General features: G+C 41.5%; 1 protein-coding gene across 17 annotated transcripts in view; it reads right to left on the bottom strand.

Annotated features, from left to right (window-relative positions):
* Positions 1 to 20,653, bottom strand: part of MAPK8IP3 (mitogen-activated protein kinase 8 interacting protein 3) — a 49,964-nt gene extending 29,311 nt beyond the window's left edge. For 7 of the 17 annotated variants that reach the window (XM_039360590.1, XM_039360594.1, XM_039360596.1 and 4 more), the window contains exons 1-10: positions 20,168 to 20,653; positions 13,912 to 14,032; positions 13,304 to 13,374; positions 12,745 to 12,836; positions 8,973 to 8,996; positions 5,534 to 5,675; positions 3,633 to 3,876; positions 2,990 to 3,086; positions 2,507 to 2,625; positions 529 to 540 (exon numbers count right to left, since the gene is read on the bottom strand). In XM_039360590.1, coding sequence (XP_039216524.1) covers positions 529 to 540; positions 2,507 to 2,625; positions 2,990 to 3,086; positions 3,633 to 3,876; positions 5,534 to 5,675; positions 8,973 to 8,996; positions 12,745 to 12,836; positions 13,304 to 13,374; positions 13,912 to 14,032; positions 20,168 to 20,485 — 1,240 coding nt within the window. In that variant the 5' untranslated portion in view covers positions 20,486 to 20,653. The remainder of the gene's footprint in view (positions 1 to 528; positions 541 to 2,506; positions 2,626 to 2,989; positions 3,087 to 3,632; positions 3,877 to 5,533; positions 5,676 to 8,972; positions 8,997 to 12,744; positions 12,837 to 13,303; positions 13,375 to 13,911; positions 14,033 to 20,167) is intronic. The other 10 variants (XM_039360603.1, XM_039360605.1, XM_039360608.1 and 7 more) reach the window with 4 other exon arrangements.
* Between the last annotated feature and the right edge of the window lie 6,384 nt (positions 20,654 to 27,037).

Raw genomic sequence — 27,037 nt, 5'->3', positions numbered from 1 at the left:
CACCTCCCATCTTAAATCCCAAAGTAGATGGGACTCAAGTAGACAGAGTGGATGGAGATTGCAGAAAGGAAATGTAAGCAAAAAAACAGAAAGTGATCAATTCTGCTCAGATACCTAACTGTCAGGAGCAAGCAACCATAGCCTTTCATAAAATACCCAGTCAGTAACTTTGTTGTTTGCCACATACGTTACAAGAATCCTCCAGACTGCTTGCCTTTCCCTGGGAATGACCAGATAAGGGTTCATAGATCTTGGGTGAGGTCAAGCTTATGCTGCATGTAGGCTGCACAATGATTCCAAGCTAGGTCCTTGCTTGACCCCCTCCTTCCAGCCTAGCTGGCAGGTTCCCAACATCCACTGTCCAAGCTAATAAAAGTAGGGAAAGGTAGAAACCAAGTCAACAAAATGAACTGTGACAGGATATATTACATATGAATACCCTCTTCATGTGATTTAAAATTCTAGGGGGGGGGGGGGAAGGAAAAAGAGAAAATAAACCAGGAATCTAAGGAGAGGAGAAATACACACCTGAAAATTCCCCTATGGGCCATGTCCAACGAAGCACAGAGAGAGGAAGGAATGGAGTGGGGGGGGGGGAGGGAAAAAAAGTCAATCAATGTCTAAAACCAACAACAACAACAAATAATTCTTGGATATATATTTTTTTTAAACAACTCTCTCCCCCTCCCCCAAACCCAAGACAATGATTTTGCCATTTCCATACCAAAAGGCGTAAAATCATAAAGACAAAGTCCACTGTGAGCATAAACAGCATGAATTTACATGAGGAAAAAGCATGAGGGGTGTGAGAGGGGAAGGGTTAATGTTTTTGATGAAAATGTGGTCCCTCATTTAACCTTGTTTTCTCACACGTAGTATCTGGTTTTCATTAAGCCAGAATCAGGAAGAATTTTCTCTTGCTTTCTTTGCATTGTTCTGCTTCAGCACAGCAAAAGGTTAAAAAAACATGATTTTTTGAAACCGAAATCTCACTAAATGCTTAGGAATGTCCCCATCAGCTCCACCAAAACCTCAAGCATGTCGCCTTAGAAGTCTATAAAGGACATTGTCTCATCCCACGATAGGATATTCATGTGTGTTCTTGAATTGTTTGGATTCAGGCATCACATTATGGTCTAATGTGTTTTTTTTTGTTGTTGTTGTCGTTTCTACCTTTCTACGGTGTGTGGACGAGGGAAGGAGAATGGAGCAGGTTATGGTTTGTTTGAGGGCAAGCAGTCTGTAACCATGGCTTGCTACGGGCTTACTGATTGCAACTGTGGCTTAGCATGACATGCAAATGGAGAGTATGGTCTGTTTTTAAGTTTTCTGGTTTGTTCTTGGGTTTCCTTTGGGCCTCAAACATCCTTCTAACTATCCGATAAGATGCCACATGAGCACAACAATAAAAGACTGGAAGGAACCGACCAGGAATTGAACAAATGAGCTGAGTGAGGTGCTGTGAAAACCTGGTTCTTCCCCCAGGTTGAGGTGGTTGAGCTGGGAGGCTGTTTCGTCTGATAAATCTTTGTTTTATAGATGCTTGTGAACAGCCCTAGAATCATTATAGGAGATAGGCGGCCCTATAAGCCAAATAAAGATATAAAAGCAACAACTGGTAAGCTAAGGTTTGTTTAATCGTAGTTTCTTAAATAAATCCTAACTGGCTGAGATTAATTCATAAAACACTGTTCACAAATCAAAATGGCTGGGTACACCCAACATAAAGGTCGTCTTCATTTAGAGACCACAATTAGAACCGGGAACTTGATTGTTAAATAAAGTGGTTGCTAGGTGTGACTGCAACTGTACAAAACTACTTGCCTTGTTTAAACTCCTTGATCAGCTATCCTCTCTATAGTTTATTTACTTTATTAAATGCTTTTTGAAATCTTTGCTACAAATCTGACCCTCTAACATAGGTTGCTATTCCTTGCAAATAGAGAAAAAGTGACAAAAGAACATGATTCGGATCAGAAAATTCAGCTTTTTTAAGAAAACAACAACACCTTTTAAAGGTATATAAGTCCTATCCTTTGGAAGAATAACTGCCTCAAATGTAAGAGAATTGCATAGGCAAGATTCTTCGTAGCCTAAGAGTTAACAAGGCATCATTATACCACAAAGCTCTTTCCCAATCTTGAAACTAATGGAATAAATTAAGCAAATTAATTAGAAAATGCAGAACACAAAATATGCATGCACGTTTTAAGAGGCTGCATTTATTCCCACTGCAGAATTCTGCAGAATGCATAAACCTGCTGAGTAAATAATTGCCTTTTTCATACCTACACACTCTGGCGTACATTAGATACGTCTTGAAACTTGAATCCAAATATCACTCATTGGTTTCACCTCTTCCCTTTCTCTAGATATTTAAATGATCCAGTTAAATATCTACCGACAAATTTTACAAATTTGTGTCAAAAACCCATTTCAAAGTATTGTTGTGAGGATATAATCAAGGCAAGGATTTTAAAAGCCATGCCTTTGAAATAACCTTTACCTAGTAGATCTGCTCCTTCATCCACGTCTCCGATGGCCTCTGAGCCCACTTCAGTAAGTTCGGTATACAAGGAATCAGTATTGATGCCAAAGGCTTTATTCACTATCCCTTGTGTTGGGCTATTTACATAAGAAGAAAAGTCAGAAATACATCGCAGCAAGAAATATTGTCATTTTTCTCCTCTCTTAATCACAAAAGGCAGCTTTTCTCCCCAAATACCATTATTTTTTTTTTTAACCCTTATCCCATGGAGGGGAAAAAAAAATTCCCCGGCCTGGGAAATTCTGGGATTTGACCTCCACACATTTAAAGTTGCCAAGGTTGAGAAACACTGTTTAAGAAGGACAGCTACTCTACAAGTAGTTGATTTAAATGACAGTGCGTAGAAACAGACCAGCTTCGTAAATTATCTGTGTCTGATTCAATGATTCCCCACTATTTGAACCCTTTAAATGATGAAGTTTGCCCCCAAAGCTTTCCAACCTGTTCCCTGTGCGCTCCAGTCTAGGATCCTGCATGTCCAACTCTGGAGTAGAGTCAATATCTTGGAAGTCCGATCCCTCGTCACTGCTTCCCATTCCTGTAACAAAGGCATGGGGAACCATGTATGCTCTGGAGCCCACAAAGCACTTGGACTAAACACGTGTCATTGCTCTTCTCCTTCTCTTGAAAAACACCGAGTAACCCAATCTGTGTTTTAGGGCATCAGAAATATCACCCGGCCTCAATCCAGAAGGCATGTCATCTTGTCTCTCTCACATACATACAAGTTAATCCTTGACTTACAACCGCTCATTCAGTGACCATTCAAAGTTACAACAGCACTGAAGAAAGTGACATTACAATCACTCCTCATACTTCACAGCATCCCGACAGTCACGTGATTAACATTTGGACACTCTCAAGCTTCCTCCTTTCATTATATATTCAAGATGGACAGTATTTAATATTTATTGGCTATGTATATGTATATGTAGGGGTGTGGGTCTATACCTCTGTTGTACATAGTATGTTTTAGGTGTGCATCATGTATGTGTTTCACTTTGAGAGCGGGCAACTAAATTTCATTTCTGAGGTGTGCCGTTGTGCCCACAGTAAAGGAGTTAAGCAGATAGACCGACTCTACCTATGCTCACGTTCCTTGTCTCCTGGACCACCTGCACTTCCATATTTCGGCTGTTCCGTTTCTCCCGTGACCGTTTGTTATTTTTTGAAGTGACATAGTCGTTCATTGACTGAAGGCTCTCGTTCAGGGGCGTCACAGCAGCAGAGGGCACCGATGACGTGGGGGTATTCGATTTTGTTCCCGTGGTGCTCGGCGTGGCAGCTGCAGAGGACTGTCCAGATTCTGACATTTCATCAGGTGGGCACTGGCGCGCAATGTGGTTTGCAGAGAGGGGAGAAGGGGGAAAAAAAAAGGCAAGATAGCCACACCAATCAATTTTTTTCCTGGCTCTTTTGCTGCCTTTGGAGCATTAAGAAGTACGAGCATAAGACGCCAAGCAGCAGTAATGGAAACCATGAAATGAACAACGGGGGCCAATATGACACAAAGTTTCATGGTCGAGGAACATTTTGGTTGTCAGGACCGTAACATCTTGCAATGAATCTGTTGGAGCCTGACTGCTGGCATTGCCAAAGCCCAGCTGAGCAAGTGCCCAAAACATTTTTTTCCCCTGCAACTTCCCTTCTGCCCAGCAGGCTGCTAGAAATGGGCCAGGTTATTCTGGCTACAACTCTATTTGCTTGCGATGGGTTTCCAAAATTAAGTCAGTGATCACGCACGGTACCTAGAAGTGGCTGCACCTCCTTACAACTTCTTCTGAGACTTAAAGCAGGCCTCTAAATATGCTATAAAATCCGTATCGTATCCCACTCACGGTACGGCGCATAATTAATTACTGCTTCCTTTTCATCATCTCCAAAAAACCCTCCAATATATTAAACCGGAGGTGAGCAACTCATTGTCCTCTGCTTATTCTGAACAATTCCCACTAACCCTTGGCATTAAATCAAAAGTTCATAACATTTGGGGGACAGCAGGTTGCTTATCTTTCAACTGCACAGCGTTAATAGCAATCAACTCTAGCAGCCGAGACAGATATGAATTTTGAGTCCAACAATATCACCAAGGCAAGGGGACCACTAGTCTAAAGTGATCTTACAAATACAAGGCCTAGGCCAGGGATAGGCAACCTTGGCTCTTTTATGACTTGTGGACTTCAACTCCCAGAATTCCTGAGCCCCAAATCCACAATCTCAGAAAATTAGAATATTGTGTACAGGTTCAATATTCTAGGCTCAAAGTGTCCCACTCTAATCAGCTAATTAAGCCATAACACCTGCAAAGGGTTCCTGTGCTTGATTGGCCAGCAAACTTGCCTGACCTGAACCCCATAGAGAATCTATGGGGCATTGCCAAGAGAAAGATGAGAGACGTGAGACCGAACAATGCAGAAGAGCTGAAGGCTGCTATTGAAGCATCCTGGTCTTCCATAACACCTCAGCAGTGCCACAGGCTGATAGCTTCCATGCCACGCCACATTGAGGCAGTAATTGCTGCAGAAGGGGCCCATACCAAGTACTGAGCATGCTTATACTTTTCAGAGGTCCGATATTGTTCTATGTACAATCCTTATTTTATTGATTGCATGTAATATTCTAATTTTCTGAGATTGTGGATTTGAGGTTTTCATGAGCTGTAAGCCATAATCATCACAATTATGACAAATCACGGCTTGAACTATCTTGCTTTGCATGTAATGAGTCTATCTCATATATTAGATTCGCCTTTTAAGTTGCCTTACTGAAATAAATGAACTTTTGCACGATATTCTAATTTTTCGAGTTTCACCTCTAGGAGGGCCGTACGTTGCCTGTTCCTCAAAAGGTAGAAAAAGATAGGGGGGGGGGAATGGTTTAGGCTGCAAAGGGTTACAGACACAAAGGGTCCTTCTCCCCTGATGGAAAACACAATTCAACAAGTAGGCGGGAAGCTCTCATTTCCATGATAGTTGTAAAAAAAACCTTGTAGATGGAGTTGGACTGCAGCTGACTGAGGTCACTCAGGTGCCAGTGGTCCACTGCGGGGGCAATCTTGGCCCCCACCTGCCCACGTACCATATCATCTGTGAGGGGGATGTTCAGAGAATTAGGACGCCTCTTCATGCTAGAATGAGAGAGCAAGAGAAAAGAGAGGGGAAATTGTCAGTGAAGCCTGGAAGGCTTGAATGTATGAAAAGCAACAAAATTTAAAAAAAAAACTTGCCATAGTAAATAACATTCAGAATAACAGTGTTGGGACTTGGAGATCTTCTAGTCCAACGCCCTGCTCAAACAGGAGACCATGCTCAGTAGAAGAGAGTATTTGTAGCTTAGGGTTGAACTGTGGGGTCCTTGATTTCTCTGAGCTTGTTTCATTACCCAATTAGATAACATGATCAGTGGTAAGCCCACTCTCACCTAGCCCTGATGATGTTACCTAGTTGGGTAATGAAACGTCTTCAAGAAAACCACCAAACTTACAGAGCATCCAGGACCCTAGAAATTGCATTCAAGTGCTCTTTAGGATCCATTGTATATCAACCTGCCTCTTATTTGAATTTGAGCTGAAATGAATCCTTGTAATTCCAGCTCGTAACAAAACAGACTCTTGGGAGATGAGCATACCAGAGAAGCTTCCATATCATTCCTTAGAGCAGTGTCTTTCAGACTCTGCAACTACTGAGGTTGGGAGACACTGTCTTAGAGGCATCAGGTAACTGATTTAACTGTCTCACAATGGCAGCCATTTCCCATTTAAAGAACAACTTCCAAGTTAGTTGGGGAAAATATCTAGATGCTGAAATCTTCAACACCAGCACTTGGGGAATAAATACACTTCATGGTGATCTTTCCTATCCACATTCCTGATCACTAAGGTAAGAATATTCCTTATTCCAAGTGTATTTATTAATCAAATTTGTATAGCCACCCATCTCACGAAAAGCAATCTTGGGAGGCATACAGCAAGCTGCTCTACTAGTTCTTTTTAGTCAAATAAACTCAAGTTTCGAAACTGGGTGCAATTTCTGGTGGTGTAATGATTGCATCCATATGAGTTTTTTTTGACAACAGCACATAGGTGCTCAGTCATTGGATTTTTCCATTTAGCTTTTCACGGTTAATGACATTTAGCTAAGCACTTATATTTGCTGTTAGATATCAAATAATTCTGGTTTCTATCACATTCTAATAGACAAAGTAGCAGTAATATAGGTGTCGTACTAGAATTATGATCTCCCATCGAAGTACTAACCAAGTTCAATCACGTTTAACAGAGACCAGATCCTCAAGGTGTGTTGAGGGCTGCCTTCTGTTAAAGCCTGTCTGATGGACAAGACTAAAGCAAACTGATGCAGGCTGGGTTCAGATGCCACCAAAACTAGATGAAAATATCTTTCATCTTTACTCCCATTTTTTTCTCTGCCACTCTCTTCACCAGGAAGCTGTGAGGAGGGGCACAGGTTGACCTTGCTAGTAACTGGCTTATTGAAAAATGGGTTTCAAATCTTGCCCATGCCCTTAGGAACAAACGTTGCTTGTCTTGCTCTAAATGGCATGTGGGTTTTGTCAGCATTTTAAACAAGACCCTTTTTCAGATTGTCTTGGAAGTGCAAGGAGGTAGACCGAGTCCTTTTGCATACGAAACACGTGCTCTGCCACTGAATTGTAGATCTTGTTAAGATCAAAAGAATGTATGAAAAATGGCCCCAAATCATATTCATTAAATCATGACAAGAAGCACAGAACATTCTATTCTTTCTCTGTTCAATCTCAAGTACAGATTGGCTGGGGCAGAGTAGCTAAAAGCAATGGACAACAATTTGGGGAGCTATCAAGTAAGAATCCAGAGCCTTGATTAGCCTTGAAATTATCTTGGGTTCAGTTCCTCAGTAACATCCTATTTAAGCTAGTTGAGTTGCTATGAAAATAAAAGAGAAGGAGAAGCTCAGCCCATGACTCAAATACTTTGACACAGAAATAAGATAAAAATACAATAGAAAGAACAAGGGGGTGCTATAAGACACTTAATATGTAGCTTGATCCATCTTGACTATGTTAGGACAGATTGACAGATAAGAATGAAAGTCAGATAGCATAAATCTATCCAAGACTGGTTCCTATCCTTTCTTTTTCCCTTGTTTTTCCCAGTGGGGATGTGTTTCATCTTCCAGTTGCTGTCATTTTCAAAGTTGAAAGTAGAAGGGCAAAAATATAAATTCTCCAGTTCCTGGTTTAGCAAAATACAACTGATGTGCTCAAATAACGTGGAATTCCTCAAGAAATCCTATTATGACCCAACATGAGAATGTGGTTTATACACAGCCAAAGCACGTTGAAATGCTAAATATCGAACATCATTTTTGTCTAATCTCTTCTGCTAGCCAAGCCAAAAAAAAAACAGGGAGGAGGGTTCTTCCAAAGAGCTCTATGTGGGGAGGAGGTGACTTCCCCCCCCACACACACAAAAAAGTGCCCTTTTCCAGCCCTATCTCACCAATGTTTTTAGTTTGTTTGAGGGAGGAAGAGATTTGGATACGATAATGAACTCCAGTTTCAACCAGGTTTTTATAAACATATTTCTTTCTTATCCTAAAGATAAGAGTGGAGATTGTTGAAATGAGAGTCAAACTTCTCCTCCTGTGACTCAGCTTCATTTGACTGATTCCAAATGGGGACTGAATCCAACTGAGAAGCAAACCAGAACTTCAAATGTAAAACTGAAGGTTTTGGAAGAAACAGTGGGGATAAAGGCCGATGAGATTCCCTTAAATTGCCCTGTGGAGAGGAAGTCAGATTAAGGGGATGAGTAGGAACAAATGTAATTGACTAGTGGGTAGTCAACAAAATCTGCAAACTGCTCTCCTTTCCAACATTTTTGTCACACAAGGACATGGACTTCTGCCCTAGCAGAAGGCTAAGAGGGGCTCTTACAACCTTCTTAGGGAAAAAAAAAGAATTATCTTTTCCCTATATTTTATGGTACCCCAGTTAATTTTTGTCTCTGGGCATCAAAACAACAGTTGCAACACCCCACCAGTGCTGAAAAACTGGGGGGGGATCTCCGTAAATAGTATAAGATCACCCAATACTGCAGAATTGAGATCTTACCAATCTAAATAAGAACCATTTTAAACGGTGCCTATTGTTGCTACTTCAAATATGATGATCAGCGCAGACACTGGGGCAAGTAGGCCTCCCAACACTCTAAACACAACATATGGAAGCGATAGGTATGGCTACCAGGCCTGATTCACACTCTGAACTTGTGCTCAATATGGCCCAGGAATGTTTTTCTCTGATCTTCAGAAAACAGTACAGAACAGCAAAATATGGTTGGTGATCAGAGGTTTCATGATGATGATGAACATGATGATGATGATAAGAGAAAACTCAACCCCTTTGGAAGAGTCTGTCAAATTACCTTTTTCTCCATGATGGGTGGTGACTGAAGTGACAAACAGAGAACAGCCAACACAAGAGAGGTAATGGCACAAGAAGCAAGACAAGAGAATAACCATTAGAGTGCAAAAGTCATGCAAGCACGCACCGACATGCTCAGATAACATGCTCCTTTGAATAGAGATTGACACACCGGCCCACAGTCTCACAAGCACAGTGTGAAGCAAGGATGATACTATCATATGTATAGCTACACTGCATTGCTGGTCTCTTATCTGAAGAAAAATGATGTTTCTTTAGTGTACATCAGCATATGACATTTTGCAAAGATTGGAAATAGTCGTTTCGACACTGATTCCACGCTTTTATCATTCAACCAATGGTCTCTGCTTTCATGGCAGAAGATGGCAACTGTATAGCATTTGCAAAATATAGTAAGCCAAAGTTTTCTAGAATTCTTGTGTTGGAGTAGAATTATTTGAAACAAGCCAGAGATCAGAAATAAGGAACACATCATAGTTTTTAGCTCTAGCTTCTTCTTAGGAGTGGGACAAATAAGAATATTTTTTTTGGGACTTGATAATAGTTACACGTGAAAGATCTATGACTAGATCTCATAATGTAGTTATTTTACATTGAAGGACAGAGATGACTTGAATGGAAGACTCACACTGGACTTAACCCTTAATGCTCAACTCTCTTCATAATCCCAGGGATATATAAATATGTATTTCTCTCTGTATGATTTCTTTTTTAATCCAATGGAGCTAAGTTTAGATGATGAAAGCAGAGAGAGAGAGAGAAGATTAAACATTCCAAAATCAATCAGTTTCTTTTATGTGGAAATAAATACTTCTGAAGTTCTAATTATGGTTTTCCAATATAATATTTCATCTGGCAGATTGATAGTTTTCTCTAAGTCTCCTAAAGTTGTACCTGGAAACACACATGGGTAGATATACTGTATGCGCTAATAAGAACTGCCAACTTCCTTCTAATGATGACAACTGGGTAAGCAAGTAAGTTCATAGGTTGGCTTCTGATTGCCTTCATCTAAAACTCAAGAAATTTATTTACTGGGGGCAGAGGTATATATTCCATCAGTGAATTCCCCAAAAGGCTTAGAAATTACCAAAGTTTCAGAGAAAAACTCAAAATTTTAAAAAGAGCAAGAATGAAAAAAGAGCAGAAAACAGGGTGGATGACTCTTAAGTTTGGCTTTATATTATTTCACATTTTAATGATCAGCATTCCACATTTATATGTCCCAATGGTAACTATCAACATCTTCTTAGAGTTAGGATAAGTTTCTCCTAGACCATGCACCCAGGGGGCGGAGCCGACGTGGCAGGGGCTGGTTTCTCGCTGTTTCCAGATGGCCTTGTGAAGCTAAGACTGAATGCGTTTCAGCATAGATGGCCACCACAAAATTGTACATTGGCTTCCGGCCAGCCTGGGCCAGGGCCAAGGCAGAGGGGGCCGTTCCCTCACTGCTTCCAGGATGGCTTCGCGGGCCACATGAAACCACTTCGCGGGCTGCATCCAGCCCCTGGGCCTTGTGTTTGACATGTCTGATCTAATGCATCCTATGCCTAGCTTCTCCCATACTCAATAAAATAAACAGTTTTTGAAATCTCAGGAGTTCCTCTCATCCACAAGATATGTGGATGAATTCAAATTTCATAAGCAGACCAGAAAAATATATGTTCTTATATCTCATTACACTCCAATAATATTTTCCTAAGGTGGGGTTTCCCAGCCACTTGGAGAAGTGTGGACTCCCGAGTCCCAAAATTCTGGGAGCTGGCTGGGGAATTCTGGAGTTGAAGTCCACACGTCTTCAAGTGGCCAAGATGGGGAAACACTGTCTTAAAGGGATCCTCGATCCCTGTGCTCACCCTGTAGTAAATCTGCCTGTCTGAACCAGTTGTTGCCGTATTATTTTTGGCTTGCACAAAACAAGGTAAGCTTCTTGAACAAATAGAAAGAAACTCCAATGGAAGCAAGTCCCAAGAAATGCACGTCTGCGTGGTCCCATCATCACATGGAAAAATGTCCTTATCCTCAATAACCTCAGGAGTTATGGAACATGTTCTGTGCTCATACACACACTTACGTGCTGAAGGGTACCATATGTCCCCGCTTTTTCTAAAATAAAAACCTGAGCACAATCACAGTGCAAACCACATGCAGAGGTGAGATAAGCAACAGGAACTGCGGAATACAAGCACAGCCAGACCCAAGCCAAATCCAAAAGAACATGCACTGACTGGGATGAAGGAAAAAGACTCCTGACACTGGTTGGGGGGGGGGGGGTCACAGAAGATTTACACAGGATACCAATCCCCACAGCCCATTGGGATTTAATTAAATGACATTCTTTTCTCTTCCCCGGAAGCAAGTCATCCATCTATTCGTTCCAAAGATGGACAACTTGTCCAATGTAGAAGAAATTAATGGCCCTGCTGCCTCCATGATCTCAATCTCAGTTCTATCCCCATTTTTGTAACTTATAACCGCATTTTATGTGTGTGGGGGGGTCTGTCCCTGCCGAAGACATAAGGCAGCTGAAAGCCAGAGAGTGCCGATAATAATTTTTATTGGGATCCATTCCCCACCACAGGCTGTAAGCTGTTATGACTGAATCAGAAGAGCTTTTGACCTTGTACAGGCAGTCCTCGACTTACAACAATTCATCTAGTGACCGTTCAAAGTTACAACGGCACTGGAAAAAGCGACATGACCGTTTTTCACACTTATGACCGTTGCGGTATCGAAATTCAAACGCTTGGCAACTGACTCGTATTTATGACGGTTGCAGCATCCCAGGGTCATGTGATCATCCTTTGCAACCTTCTGATAAGCGAAGTGAATGGGGGAAGCCACCTCCACTTCACAACCGTGTTATTGATTTAACGACTGCAGTGATTCCGTGGCAAGAAAGGCCATAAAATGGGCAAAATTCACTGGGCAACAGTCCCACTTAGCCACAGAAATTTGGGGCTCAATTGTGGTCATATGTCAAGGACTGCCTGTACAAGTATAGCTCTTCAGTGAAGGAGCCTGGCCCTTTTATAATTTTCTTGCAAGCCTAAAAAAAGGTACAGCTGCTTTAAGAGTTGCCTTAACTTCAAGGGGATTTATTGACTCTCGTGCTCAGCAAGTCCTTCTTCCAAATTATTTTCAAAGTGTGCATAACCTTTATAGCTCTTCAGCTAGACGGGGAAGACACGAATATAATTTGCAACCTTTTGGCCTCTGGGACTCTACTTTAAAATGTTTGTTTCTAATCTCAGAGAAGCCAGACTTCTTAAGAAGGAAATAGTAAGTTGGGGGAAAAAATAGGGGGGGGGGGAAACTTCTTAAAGGAATTTACATTCAAACTTTTCAAATCGTTTTTTTTTTTAACTCTGCTGTGATACGAAATGCATTCTCATTCGCTATCCTTTTGTTTGAAATCATGCTTCACAACATCTGGACCAAGTACTGAACCCCTGGAGACAAAAGCCTAAACCAGCTTTTCGAGGACCGTGCCAACTGGGACAGTGAAACATGTTGTGTCACACAACTACAGGCATTTCAAGCATTTTTCCTTCACTCTCTCCCCATGCGGGTCCCACCATCATAATCCAGCCTGTTCCCAAATGGCTGAGGCTCAAGGATGCAGCCCGGTTCAGGTATCTTCCCAAGATGCTCATTTCAGTTACTTAAAGAGAAACATCTACGCAAGATCAGAACAGTGTTTTCGCCTTGAAACCCTACTTCCTTGGGGGCAGAGCCAAGGGGCCCCCTACCTTCTCCCAGAGAGACCACTCTCGTTTTGACTATTTCCAGCGACCTGCTGCATCTTGGATCTCTCAATGTGCTCCACATAGGTTTGGATCATCTGCAGAAGAAGGGGGAGAAAAAGAAAGATAGTACTTAATCCGGATTTCCACTCCACTTTAGAATTGTCCAACCCGAGTCCAACATTTTCTGATCTGGAAAATGGCTTTTCAACCCAGAGTCCAACATTTTAACTGATCTGGAAAATGGCTTTTCTTTTATAATAATAATAGTAATAATAATAATAATAATAATAATAATAATAATAATAATAATAATAATAATAATAATAATAATAATAATTGTTTTGGATTTTCTATACAGCAGAACCAGAACTTACAAACTTCCAGCTATGATCGTACCCCAATACCCACCACACTAGAACAGAAGATCAGAGAAGATGGGAACCTAGTCCCACAAATCTGAAAGGAGTTAGGGTTACTGCTGTCATTTACTCCTAGATCTGTACATTCCAAATAATAATAATAATAATCAACTTTTCATCCACTCCTAGTAAAGAGGAGATACCTCTGTGTGCCGCTGGTGTAGGGCGTTGTATTCTTTCTTCATTTCAGATTCACGCTCCTCCAACCGGGAAACTGTTCATTATTTAAAAAGAAAATAAAGCGGGTTGAGGAGAAACAGAGCACTCTGAGAAAGATGATACTAACAACTTTATAAATGGAATGAGAATACGTCTTCAAGCTTGCTCTGGTTTACTCCCAAGGCCTTGTTATAAAATTACAAATGAACAAAAGAATAGGTAGTGCCCGGATTTCCCACTGGCTTAATTGATACAGCACATACTTTTCAGGTAGACTTCTTATATTCAGTCTCTGAACTTTTACATCAAGCTAGAAATAGCCACACCCTGAGCCTAGTCAGACCACAGGCTGATTTAATGCAAGTGGCTTCTTTATACAGATTTGGATTAGGTTCCCTATGCAAACTTATTTGGAGGGCCAGGCACTGAAGCAGGAACCTTTTACATTCCAGTAAATGTTTTATCTCTGAAGCCAACCAGGGGTTTGTCATGATGCAGTTCATGAGGCACCCAGGGAAATCCAACCAAATTTAATAAAATCTCTATACAGAATGCAGTAGAATAGCCAAGTTCTGGGAACGGCTTTACTCACTCTGGTCGGCATAATTCTTGGCCTTCAGCTCCAGCTGCCGTGTTTGAAATTCCAGGTGCTCCACCTGAACCTGCAACTCTTTCTTTTCCTGTTCCAGTGCATCTTCAAATTCAATGAATTTCTATTAAAGACATAAATAACAGAAACGGGTGAAGTGAGCAGATAAAGTGTGACTTTTTACTACGAGCTGTCATCATTTCAAAGACGGTCTCTTCTTACAAATAGTGCACTTTTTCTATGAAAATGCATGTTTTTTAAGCATGTGTCATCGGAACAAATCAGTATTTTGAGGCCTTGTTCTTTATAAAAAAATATTATTATTATTTTTTGTTTTGGCTTTGCAGAAAAAAACTTTGTCTGCACTGTAACATTTCTTCCTTTCTCTGCAGTGCTGGATGCAGACTCGAAGGCAAACACAAAGACGGTAACAGATATCTACAATCTTTAGGCCTTGCATAACTTTGGCCAGTTCCCCATTATCGATCTATCCCCCACTCCTTATGCTGGTACAAAAGTCTCCATTATAAAACCGGCTGTTTGCATTACCGATTTCTATTTCATCTTGGTTTCATTTGTTGGGACCCCCTGCTGAACCATTCTAGTGTCACCGGCTGATTCCCCTCTGGCTCTGCCATTTCCCCTTTATTTGTTAAATGAAGTTTCACAGCCGCCCATCAAAATTTACAATTTCTTTAAAAAAAAAAAAATCCATCAGATAGTAAAAACCCATTAACCCCCCCCCCAATCCCTCAGTTTCCATGACAGCAACAACACAATCAAATCAACCACTGGGTTGGCTCCAGCTCCATTCAGGGCCCCAGGCTCGCTGACAAAGCCATGTTTTTAATGGCCCTTTGAAAAAAGCAACAGGGTGGGGGCCACCTGTACCTTGGGGACAATGATATTCCATAAAGAAGAGCCACCACTGAGAAGGCCCATTTTTGTGGTCCCACCAGATGTACACCCCTTGTCACTTACCCTGCCTTCCCATCTTGGTGGGCTGGGTAGATGTATTAGGGGAGAGACAGTCCTTCAAAACAGCCTGGCCCAAAGTCACGTAGGGCTTTAAAGCTGATAACCAGCACCTTGAAATTGTAACCTTTCTTAGCACTCTATACCAACCTTTTGGGCAGCAGGGACCAGTTCCACGGAGAGAGGTTTTTCCGTGGACCAGAGGGGGCGTGATTTTGTATGCCGCCTGCATCCTGTGGATGGGGCTTTGCTTGTTTGTGCAGACCGATTGCCGGCATGGCGCGGCCTAGTACTGGTCCATGGATCGGGGGTTGGGGACCCCTGCTCTACACTACCTAGTGGAAAAACATCCATCAAGACACTGCTCTGTGATCAGACAGAATGACACTGTTTTTCTTCACTGTTTTTACATGACAGAGTGATTACATCTGATAAATTTGGGGAAGTGGCAAGTAATCAACAAAAACTCTTGTTTAACATCCATCACTGGCTTTCAGAAAGTTCCAACAGAGAAAGGAGACGGTAAGGAATCTAGTCTATTACATGCCTATGGTCTCTTTATTTTTTGTCAGTAAAATACTGAATTCTATTCTGTTGTCCTTTCTTTGGCTGGAAACTTGGAGAAAAGTTAGTTTTCAAAATAGTAACATAGTAAAAACAACGTATTCGTAATCAGTCTATGATGCTACTGTATCCTTAATAAAAACAGACCAATCCAGAGATCTTGACTACCTGAATAATTCTAATTTTATGCTAGCAAAGAAGTGGAAATGAACCAATGTCTACAAACGTGATTATCATTCAAAGCCAAACCATGCTAAAATCTTTTATTACAGAGTCTCAGCACCCCGGAGTTTTATTTCTTTTCCGCCTATTTAAGTCATAAGCTGCAAATGCCTAGTTGGGGAGGGATTACAGCTCAGTGGAAACTGTATACACTTTGAAGATAAAATGATCCAATACATATTTTGATTTTAGAAAAAATCTAGTAGCAGATGATGTGAAAATCCTTTGGCTGTGTCCCAGACAGCCATATTCCTGTTTAAACAATATGCTGCTAAATAGGCAAAAGGCATAAACTCATTCTAAATTTGACCTCTCTCAAATGTCAGTGGCAATCAGTTTCACAAATTAACAAGTATTAATAAGCTTTTTTTTCTTGGTGTGTGTGTATGTGTGTGTGTGTGTGTGTGTAATTTCTAAGTGGAATATCTGGTGTCTCTAGCTAGACCAAGTAGTGGAAAAGCACTGGACATCTCTGAGAACACTGCAACTCAACCCAGTAATTAACATTGCTTTAAATAGGTACAATGACTGTACGGAATACCAAAATTGTTCCCAATTGTCTAGGTTTGCTTAATCGTGATTTACTGAAATGTGTGAAATTTATGAAGCCAAGCCAAAATCAAACAAATTAGATCAAGGCTTAAAATCTACTCTATTCTGACAGTAGAGGTCATATAGGTAACAGGGTTTCCCAAACTAAACCAGTTCCAGCTTGAAGTGTATGGATTTCAACTCCCAGAATTCCTCAAGAAGCATATTTGGAATTTGCTTAGATTGGAAGACTCTGCTATACAGACATTGAGGTGAATAAAGATGTGTATAGTATGCACGGATTAACAGATTCTCTTTCCCCATCAATAATTTCAGGAATTTAATGTTTGTAATAGATATACACACCTTTGTGTAGAGGGCAAAGGAAATGGATTTGAAGGATAAGAGGACAGCCAAGCCAGATAAAAGTTGCTTGACCTTGGGCCAAGAAAGTAATTTGAGAAAACATCTCAAGACAAGCTCCTTCCTAGTTCACACGAAGAAAAAAAGGAAGAGAAAAGCACACAGCGTTGGTTTCTTTTCTGCTCTGGTAGTTTGGGGGAAGAGGAAATCCTAGAAAAAATCAATTCAGGAAGCAGGAAAATTCAGAACAATTCAGGACAATTTTATGTGTATTTCTATGGATTTGGGGGAGATACGCATCTCACACCCCTCTTCTACCACAACTTCACTTATTTTTTTCTACCATTCTCACAACTGTCCATCAGAAAATTGCAAAAATTAACAAATAAAAACCTGTTTGACAAACCATAGATTCATATTTCCCACTATGCTGTAGTTCATGTTAACCGTGGTTCATTGAGTCATAATGGTTGCACAGGCACATGGCACTAAGCCATAACTGATAGGTTTACATACTTTTAGTTCACAAGTATAAACTAAACAAAAACCAAAATATCCAGATTATTTATGCTAAGGTGTTTACCCAGGTAACATAAAAACACCTTGCAACTCATTCTTTTTCTGTACTTCTGTAATAGTCATAATTTTGTAACAACCAACCAATTCTTTCCTAATCTTAGGATCTAGAGACCTGGCCCAAACAAAAAGCATCAAATGTCTCTAATTGTCTTATCCAAAGAAGCAGATAGCTCTTTTAACATGGTTATTTGAAATCAGCACAACCTCAATAACACAAGCCTACACACATGCCCATACAGAAGGTAAATCCCACTGGTTTTGACTTTTCCTGGAGCATGATGATAATATTTTGTGAGCTTACCTCACATAAAGCAAGATCACAGCCATAAAAATATACCGAAACTTGTCGAGAATGAGAAATTGGATTTGTTTCTAATTTGGGCAAGATTAAAGGAATTGTATTAATACACTTGCAATTCAGTGGTTGTCAGAGTGCGTTAGCCACAAAAGTGCTTTTACAGAAATGGGGATGTAATTATTTGGGAGCTCTCATTTCTGTTTCAATGCACAGCTGCCCATCACAGTCCAAGCCACACCACGGGTAGAAATACAATGGGAGACTAGGCCTCCCCGCTGACTTAATAGAAAGACACATCCAAGAAAGATGAATCTTGAAAAATAAAAAAAAGATCCATCCTGACAGCACCATCTTCCACATTAAAGCTCCTAGCCTTCCATCTCAGCAAGACATCATCCATAAAGCAACATTTTAAAATAATGAAATCAAAACCACACTCCAATCTACAAAACTGCAGAACGCAATTGGAGGACTTTAGAAGATAAACATGATGTACGAAAGCAATCTGAAGATTCTCGGAAGTCCCAAATATATTCACTCACCAAAGCCAGACGTGTTTATTGCCTAAACACGGTGTGTAGAAAATAAGAATCTGATGAAGATTGCATGGCACATGAAAATTGAAACCATTGCTCGCAACTAATAGTATCTGAACTCGCTTAACATATTAAGAAGAGCACACTAAATGAATCGGTCACATGAATTGAATTCAGTCTTGTAACTCCATTTTGGTTTTTGTTCTCAACAAGAAAATCCAAGTTGCTGGATCGGCTGGATTCACATAGCACTTCACATAATTTAGCAGGGCCAAGAAATCCTTGCAGATCGAGTGCATCTACTATGTTATTCAGATGTGCTTTCTGGCCACCTGCCACCACCAAATAAAGCCCTTTTTGTATTTGGTTCTTCCTATGTTTACAAATGTATCTTTTTATTCCATGCAATGATTGAAAGTATATTTTTGCTGGCATTTTTATCAGCCCCAACACGTTCTTTTCACTAGGCTAAGAAAGGCATGGATGGTACATCCACATGCTAAGTGGAAGAAAAGGCAGTTGCTAGGAAGCAAGCTAAACTTCTGAAATTGAAAATCTAGAGAAGAGAAAAAAAGAGAGAGCATATTTTCAAAAATTGGGACAGATAAAACGTATTTTTCAAAAGACCAGCTGGGTGACTTTCTGATGTCCTCCAAAGATAAATTATTAAGTTTTCAGACAGGAATTAATACAGGGACAAGCCAATCTATTTGGTTGGCTGCCAAGAGGGATGAAAAAGGCATTTGGATGAATGCCGTCATAATATACCAAGAGTTCCCACATCTAGCAACCTCTGATTTTGATTTTTGTAAGGGTTTTTTAATCCCACTGTTATTATTTTTTATAACTGAAGGTGGTGAATATACATGATACTTCCTCCTCCTCCTATTTTTCCCACAACAACTTTGTGAGGTGGGCTGAGCTGAGAGAGACTGGCTGGCCCAAGGTCACTCAGCCAACTTTCATGCCTAAAGCGGCACTAGAACTCACGGTCTCCTGGTGATTGGTCCAAAATCACCCACCTGGCTTTCATACCTAAGGTGGGATTAGAACTCACCAACTCCTGGTGATTGGCCCCAAATCATCCAACTAGCTTTCATGCGCAAGGTGGGCACTAGAACTCACGGTCTCCTGGTGATTGGTCCAAAATCACCCACCTGGCTTTCATACCTAAGGTGGGATTAGAACTCACCAACTCCTGGTGATTGGCCCCAAATCATCCAACTAGCTTTCATGCGCAAGGCGGGCACTAGAACTCACGGTCTCCTGGTGATTGGCCCAAAATCATCCAACTAGCTTTCATGCGCAAGGCGGGCATTAGAACTCACGGTCTCCTGGTGATTGGCCCAAAGTCACCCAGCCAATTTACATGCCTAAGGCGGCACTAGAATTCACCATCTCCTGGTTTCTAACCTGGTCTCTTAACTACTAGACCAAAAGGGGCTCTCAAGCTGTTGGATGACAGTTCCTATTATCTTGAGCAGAACAGATCAAGGTTGATGATGAGAATGAGAAGCAAAAACTTCTGAAATATGATTGACCCGCTGGAGCTAGGAAAAAGGGATGGCTGACACCAGAACTGTTAGTTTGAGGGGTTTGGGGGAAAAGTGATGGGGAAAACCAATCATCCCCAGTATGCCATTTATTCATTGGAAGCCAACTTCATCTCCTTTCCCTTCTTTTCTCCATAAATCAAGGAAGATTTCCCAGTCACCCTCTCTCCTCTTTGCCCTTCAGGAAAGCCAATTCCCAACCAATTCAAGCTCCAAGATGCCTCCAGATTTAGGCCACCTCATCCAATGCTTTTCTAAGCCTGCTTTCATTTTTTTTTTTTTTTTAATTTTAATCCACCCTAAGAGAAACAGGAGCCAGAGCCCTCTTTCAGACACAGGCCAGGCTGAAAACAGCTGAATAGCTGGAGCTCGGGCCCAAAGAACGGGGGCAAAGATTACGAAGGCTCACAGCATAATAAAGCAGCTGCTTCTCCTTTGAGGGCTCCGATCCGATGAGAAGGATGGACGGATGCTCAGATGCAACGGAGGGGAAGCCCTGCGGCTCTGCTCGCGAGTCAGAGGGCCGGAAAGGCCTCGCACCCTTCCCACCCCCGTTCCGTGGCCAAGTTCGGGCCTCCGGCTCGCCCTCGGTGGGGGGGGGAGGGATGGCCGTGGGGGGTCTTGCCCGTCCGGCTCACCTCCTCGGCCTGCTTGCGCAGCGCCTTCTCCCGCTCGTACTGGGTGAGCAGCTGCTCGTTGTCCTCCCGCAGCAGCTCCAGCTCCACCTCGTGCTCCTGGTTGTCGGTCAGCACCGAGTCGAGGTTCTCCAGCACCGTCACCACCAGCGGCATCAGCTCCTTGACCACCTCCTCGTCGTAGCAGCGGATCAGGCGCTCGAACTCGCGGTAGATGCTGTTGGCCAGGCCCGAGACGCGCTCCGACATCACCGAGCCCGAGCAGTAGTCGTCCCCGGGGTAGCCGCCGACGCCGCCATCGTCCAGCTGGATCTCCAACATCTTGGCGGAGGCGCCGCCGCCGCAGCAGCAGCCCGGGCTCTCCCCTCCGCCGCCGCCGCCGCCGCCGCACCTGCTCGGCCGGCCCGCTTGCAGACGAAGGACGGCGGCGGTGATGCTCCCCCGGCCTCGGCTTCGCTCGCCACCTCTCCGGCGCTCCCTCGCCCGGCTCTGCCCACCCCCGCTCGCCCCGGCCCTGCGCCACTGGCCACTCCCGGCGCCCGCCCGCCCGCCGCCTCCTCCTCCTCCTCTCCCCGGCGCTCCTGCCCTGCGCGCACAGGCGCAGCAGACAGAGACGGCGGCGGCGGGCGGGCGCCGGCTCTTCCCGGAGGGGAGGCTGAGCAGGGGGTCTCTGGGGAGCCTCCTTCCCGGCCCAGGGATGGGGCTTTCCTTCATGAACCGCCTGGGCTGGGGGATGCAACAACAACAACAACAACAACAACAAGGGCTTTCCTGAGTTGCTGAGTTTCAAGAACGTAGAACAGAGAGGAATAAGGGAACTGGGAGGTCTTCTAGTCCAACCCTCTTCCCCTGGCCCATTCCGAACTTTCTTTGGAGTCGATGGGGTGGATACACGTGATCCTTGAAAGACTAATAAGAGAAAGAGAAGGAGGAGAATGATGATAGCAACAACAACAACAATAATAATCTTTTATTCATTAAACATGAACCTCAGTCAACTGAGCATTCAAATTGGCTGGCACTGATGGTTGACACGGGTTGCTACCAGCATCCTAGGTGTCAACCAGGTACCTCCTTAAAATATAAGATGTTCCGAGTAGCACAGTTTTTTATAATATTGCTGGAGTTATTGCAGGAAGCTGCAGTTTCTTGATGTATTTTGCAAAGTTTTTGGACATAGTTCCCAGTGCCCCGATGACAATGGGTACCACTGTTACACGCTTCATCCATAATCGGCAGTTTCAATGGCCAGGTGTTCTTCTTCTTCTTCTTCTTCTTCTCCTTCTCCTTCTCCTTCTCCTTCTTCTCCTCCTCCTCCTCCTCCTCCTCCTCCTCCTCTTCTTCCTCCTTCTTCTTCCTCCTTCTTCTTCTTCCTCCTCCTCCTCATTATTATTATTATTATTGAAAAAAAAACACTGCTTGTTCTCCAGCTCAAGGAAGCTTCCCTGGGAATAACCCCTTTTCAGGAGGCAACTGGACTTTCTTTGTTTTTCTTTGAAGGCATTTCGCTTCTCAATCCATAAGCTTTTCCAGCTCTGACTAGATGGTGGAGAATGGAAGGATTTATACTCCTTGCAGACCGCTGGTCATTTGCACCCTTTCACAGAGTTGTTGAGGCCAGTCGCCTGGTGAAAAATCACCTTTGGGATAGCTATGACCTGGATGGCTGAGAATCTCCATAGACATCCCTTCACATTAGTCTACTAACATCCCTGCGAGGTCGGCCAGGCAAAGGGGAATTAACCTGGTCAACCTCACTCCTGGCTCAAGATGACTTTGGAACCGAATGCTTCTTGACCTCCTTCAATGCTGTGGTCGCTCACACCTTTTCTGTCCAAAATAGAGAAAATCTTTTGGGGGGGGGGAAAGAGAGAAGAGGCAATTGCCCCTGGAACCCATCAGCATGTTCAGACAACGCACTAAACAAGAGTAATGAAAGAACTGGCAGTGCAAGTGTTTAGCTTGGCTAATTGAAAACTTAATTTGGTTAGCAGACTTCATTTATTGTGTGATTCCATGCGTTGCGCAGATCTTAAAAAAATGAATTCATTCAGTGAGTATGAGTATAGCAAGTCCTCCCCCCTTCTCTCCTCAAAGGTATAGTTTAGTACTGGAAATGAACAAGTAGATAGGTAATTTTTCACTCAGGGAAATTATATAAATTGATTAAAATCTCAGTTCAATACTCTATTCAGATTTTCCCATGCACTCCTTGCTATTGGTCCATTGATATTAATAGATAATTTATCCATTTATTTTTACTCACTGGGGTCTTAAATACTGTGCCTCATTTATGTCCTAGCAGTTTACTACTGTATTCTTGAAGACTACCTATGTCTACCTAACAGTAATGGTTTGATCCATCAAAGAAATAGGTACAGTATGATCCAGTAATTTAAATGGGGCTTGCATAAGATAACATCCCTAAATCTGGCAGCCCCTTTTCTAACTAAAGTTTTATTAAAAGCCATAAGCTTTCATGAGTCACTTTAACAGATGTCATTGGTACTTCACAAAAAGCTTATGACTTTTAATAAAAAATTCTTAGTTGGAAAAGGCTTATGATTTTTGCCACCATATGGATTGACATGTCTCGCTCCTACAAAGATACATTCCTGATGGATTGTGCTTCTTTTTTTAAAGGGGAGAAAAATTTGCCATTAAGCAGTTGCTCCTGGTGCATCAGATTCAACCAACTCTTTGGAGTAACTTCATTAGCAAACATCAAAATATATTAAATTGTGTTCTTAGAATGTCCTTGACAAAATATAATAAGGCTGCTACTTCTATATTTATTACATTTGTACACAGCCTACGTCCCAGAGACAATAACCATTTTACTGATTTTGCAATACCCTATTTAATAGCCTTCTTACTGAGAACAGTTCTTTCTGCAGACTTATCCAGTCTTTAATTCCTCCATTAGAATGTAAAACTGAGTTTAAGCAGGCAAGCTGGTCTCTAACTGACTGCCATTATGGTATGGTGAACTGTATTTTTATTTGATAGCAATTTTAAAGCATTTGCTATCTCTTTCAGCAATTCTCTTTTTGCTTTCTTTTTTGATGGTTTATGAGATCTTTGGGGGAGATATGTATCATTTGGGTTTTTTATTAATAGGAAGTTTGAAGAGCAAACAGTAAAAGATTCAGCTGAAAGAGTCTGACTACCATCTCAGCAAAGAACTGGAGTTGAAATTAACTGCATATCCAGAGGCATGTAATATAATCCTTCTTCCCCACATACAATCACACACTTCCCAAATGACTAATCAATGAGGCATTAGGAGGATCTGAGACTGGTTGTAAAGCATCTGGGTTCTGAAGAGACAGAAGGCAAAGAACAGGGAGCCAAAAACACTCGAGGGAAACCCTTTTTCGCTGCTTATAAATGAGCTGTAAAAGATTGTTCAAGGCTGTAGATTGCTTTGTCAGGATCTCTGTAGAATGGAGTTTTGGATAGCTGATATCAAAGTGTTTGGGGCTTTTTTATTAGTCTGATTTTAAGCAGTTGTTCTTCCCACGTGCACAAAATAGATAAGGTAAAAGGAAATAAAAACATGCAGAAATGCATACATGCTTTGAAGAAAGCAAATAAAAAAGAAACAGCAAGTCTTTAGGCAGAATGAGGTTTGGGAAAACTGCCGGATACTCCTCCCAACACAAGAAATTATCAGCAATAAGTATTTTGCTAACATATTGGTTATATGATTAAGTGTTTTAAAAGCATCTACTTTCACATTTAGGAATGACCATGGCCAGTGCTTTTTTTCTAAAAAAAAAAAAAAAAAAGGTGCCGGAACTCACAAACGTCATACAACCCGCTTTGCCTACCCTACAAGGTTCCATCCAAAAAAGGTGCTGGAACTCCATTCTGGGCGTTTTATGAGAAAAAAAGCCCTGACTATATTACTTCTTGTAGCAGAAGTTGAAAAATTAATCTGTTCTATCTTAATTCTATCCCATTTTGTAGAGATTTTTTTTCATCGCATGTCCTATCCTCTACCTTCCCACATTTTTACTTTGCTTGCCATGAAATTGGATAAGCTTAATAATAATTTGTATGTGTTCTTTTAAAGTTGACTCCAACAAAATGCATTACCGTGCTCCAATAACTCCATGCCTTATGACATCCAGATGCATCAGGACTGCGATTCCCAGAATTTTCAACCAACTGATCCAATTATCCAATCCAGACCACCTGATCAATTCTTGGCTTGGGGTTTTACTCTGACCTGGCTCCGTTCTATGTGATCTACAGTTTAGTCCTATCACGAGATCAACCTGATAATTGAAATAACAGTTTTTTTCCTCTCCCCTTGGCTCTATAAAGACCTTTTCCTGGCTTTCTGTTATAGAATGGTACACAGTATATTCCTCTGGAAACTCCTTGGGGATTCTTCAACCACCTCAAGCACACAATTTATAACTCTTACAGGCCATATTTCTGTGCCAATATTGTATTGTGCTAATTGCCAGCACATTGACTACAATTTGGATGCAATCAAGCTCTTCAGAAATTATGTTTTTTGCTTACTTATTCCTTTTTCCTTTCAGTGAATTTTGGCCTTTGCTGATTTTTACCAAAACAAATAAACCGGCTGGCCCTGTAGAGAACACACCCTGTCCACTGCTAAAAAATAATAATTGGTAGCCCAAATACTGTATATCAGAACTGACCATCTAAGTCCCTTCTGTATCCCTCCCAAAATGAATGTTACTGTATATAGTGGATAATTAAATTACAGAAAGAATTATTATCCCAAAGAAGCGTGCATAAAGTTAGTAACAGTCCATTCCTGCTTGGAGGCTTATAATGTGAAAAACATAAATAGATAACGGCAAAAATGAAAAAAAAAAGTGAATTTGGTGAGCTGTTACTGCTAAATGTCTTTTAATAGCTGACATGAGTAGAAGCTGCTCTCAGATATCAAAAGGAGCTGAACTATCAGCTGCACTAACAAGATCGGCTCCTTCCAATTTCTCTCTGTCCTGCAACCACTTAGAATAACTGCTAATAGGTTGTGGAAGGAAAGTTAAGAGTTTGATGGAATAAATCTCACTGCGGAGTTGATGAATGGATGCTTTCAGCCTCTTCCTCTGTCGTGCACTCTGCTGGGATTACATAACCGCACAGTGAGTGGGGATTATTTCTGAGAACTATACAGTTTTAGGTTAACAGCTAATCTTTAAAACTGCCATAAAATGCACCCATATCTATGAAACGCGTTTGGATTTTCCAGCTCTACCTATAAGAGTAAAATGTTCTTTCCTATTTGTGAAACTTCTCTAAGATGGGGCATTTGCAACTGTTATGCACAGCATTTCTTTTTTCTTTTTCTTTTGGCACGGACTTTATTCCATTTTTTAAAAAGTCACTTAGGAGATTTTACAACGGCCAACAAGAATGATTCAAATGCCTGGTGACAGTTTGATGTGTTGTTCTGTTGTGGGGAAAGCATGATAGTCGAGCAACGGGAAAGGGAAATTTTATTTTATTTTATTTTCTCTTAGGCTGCCAATTCCCTAGAGGTATGGTCAGAGGAAGAGCTGAGTCATTACTACTCTTTCATCCTTCCATGCACATAATAGTCTGCACCACAGAGGAATATCTTGTGCCCTGAATAATTGACAAGGCCTGATAAGCATTCCTTGATAATTAATGTAAAATACATACCAATCTCACATCTTGTTCTACCCTAGAAGCCAGCAATATATACTAAACTCTCATATTTTAATGCCTATTACTGGGTCTCTACCACAATTTTGTTGACTACAGGAACAACAGTGGCAGTGACATGAAATAAAAAAGACTTGATTAAATTATTGTGCCTATATTCACACAACACCCTGAATCTTGGTTCCTAACATCCCTTCTAGAGGAAGGTTTTGAGCTGATGTCTAAGAAGGACTAGCAGATGCTGGATTTGCTGTAAGATCTTTTAGCAGGTATTTTTCTTTCTTCCTAGTATTTTTCACACAACTGCAGGGCCTGTTTTTTTTTTCCTGGATCAATTTGGTGTTTGCAACTGGAACAGTGTCTTTCCACAGATATCCAGCTCTTATTCTTGTAAGCTTCTTCTGATCTGTTCTTATTCTCTGCTCACCATCTAGGTACTTAGCTGGACAGCTCCGCACTACTTTCATTTGTTTTTCCTTTGCTGGACAGCTCCCTTGTCTCAAATCACAGGCTCACAGCCCCTACCTCTGTGGGAGGGACATATCTGCTAGCAGGAATACCCTTTCCCATTGATTTATGAAGATCAATACCATTCAGAAGTCACGCTTCCCTTTTTTACATGTAGCTGAGGTTTTAAAAAGCAGCAATACGGGAAACAGAGGAAAGAAGGGATGCGATGTAATCTAGTTAGACTTCTCCCTGACTCTGAGTTATCATGCGTGAAATGAAATGATTCCTCAGCCTAGCAGGGAGCTGCAGTATTTAATTGGATTTGAGACTGATTGAAGAAAAGATGCATTTACAGCTGTTCCTCCTCTTCCCTTAGGTCTTGCTTAGGCCATTTGGGCCAGAAATGGGAATTGAATCATCACAATGAAACAGAAAATAACTGAGGCAGTAACTACCTCTAAAAGAAAGCCATATTGAATCAGGGAGAATTCCCACTGATCCAAAAAAGATGACACAATAAGAAAGTTTGAGGAAAAGCAGTAACAGAATATTTGTGTTCTTATATGTAGCAAACATTTTAATTTAAAAGATTTGACTACTTTGTACTTTATCTTATAGTCTACATCCTAGAAATTTTGTTAGAATTTTACACCACTGCATTCTCTCATATTCCAAAATATACACAAGAAACAGGACAAAAGAAAGCTGTTTTTCATAGAAGCTCTTTGGTGCAAAGCCCAGCCA

The sequence above is a fragment of the Crotalus tigris genome, unplaced genomic scaffold, assembly GCF_016545835.1.
Source record: "Crotalus tigris isolate CLP2741 ecotype Arizona unplaced genomic scaffold, ASM1654583v1 scf7180000019173.45859301935:6455823, whole genome shotgun sequence".
Lineage (NCBI taxonomy): Eukaryota > Metazoa > Chordata > Lepidosauria > Squamata > Viperidae > Crotalus > Crotalus tigris.
The sequence above is the reverse complement of the archived record's forward strand: the minus strand, read 5'-3'. Positions and strand labels throughout refer to the sequence as shown.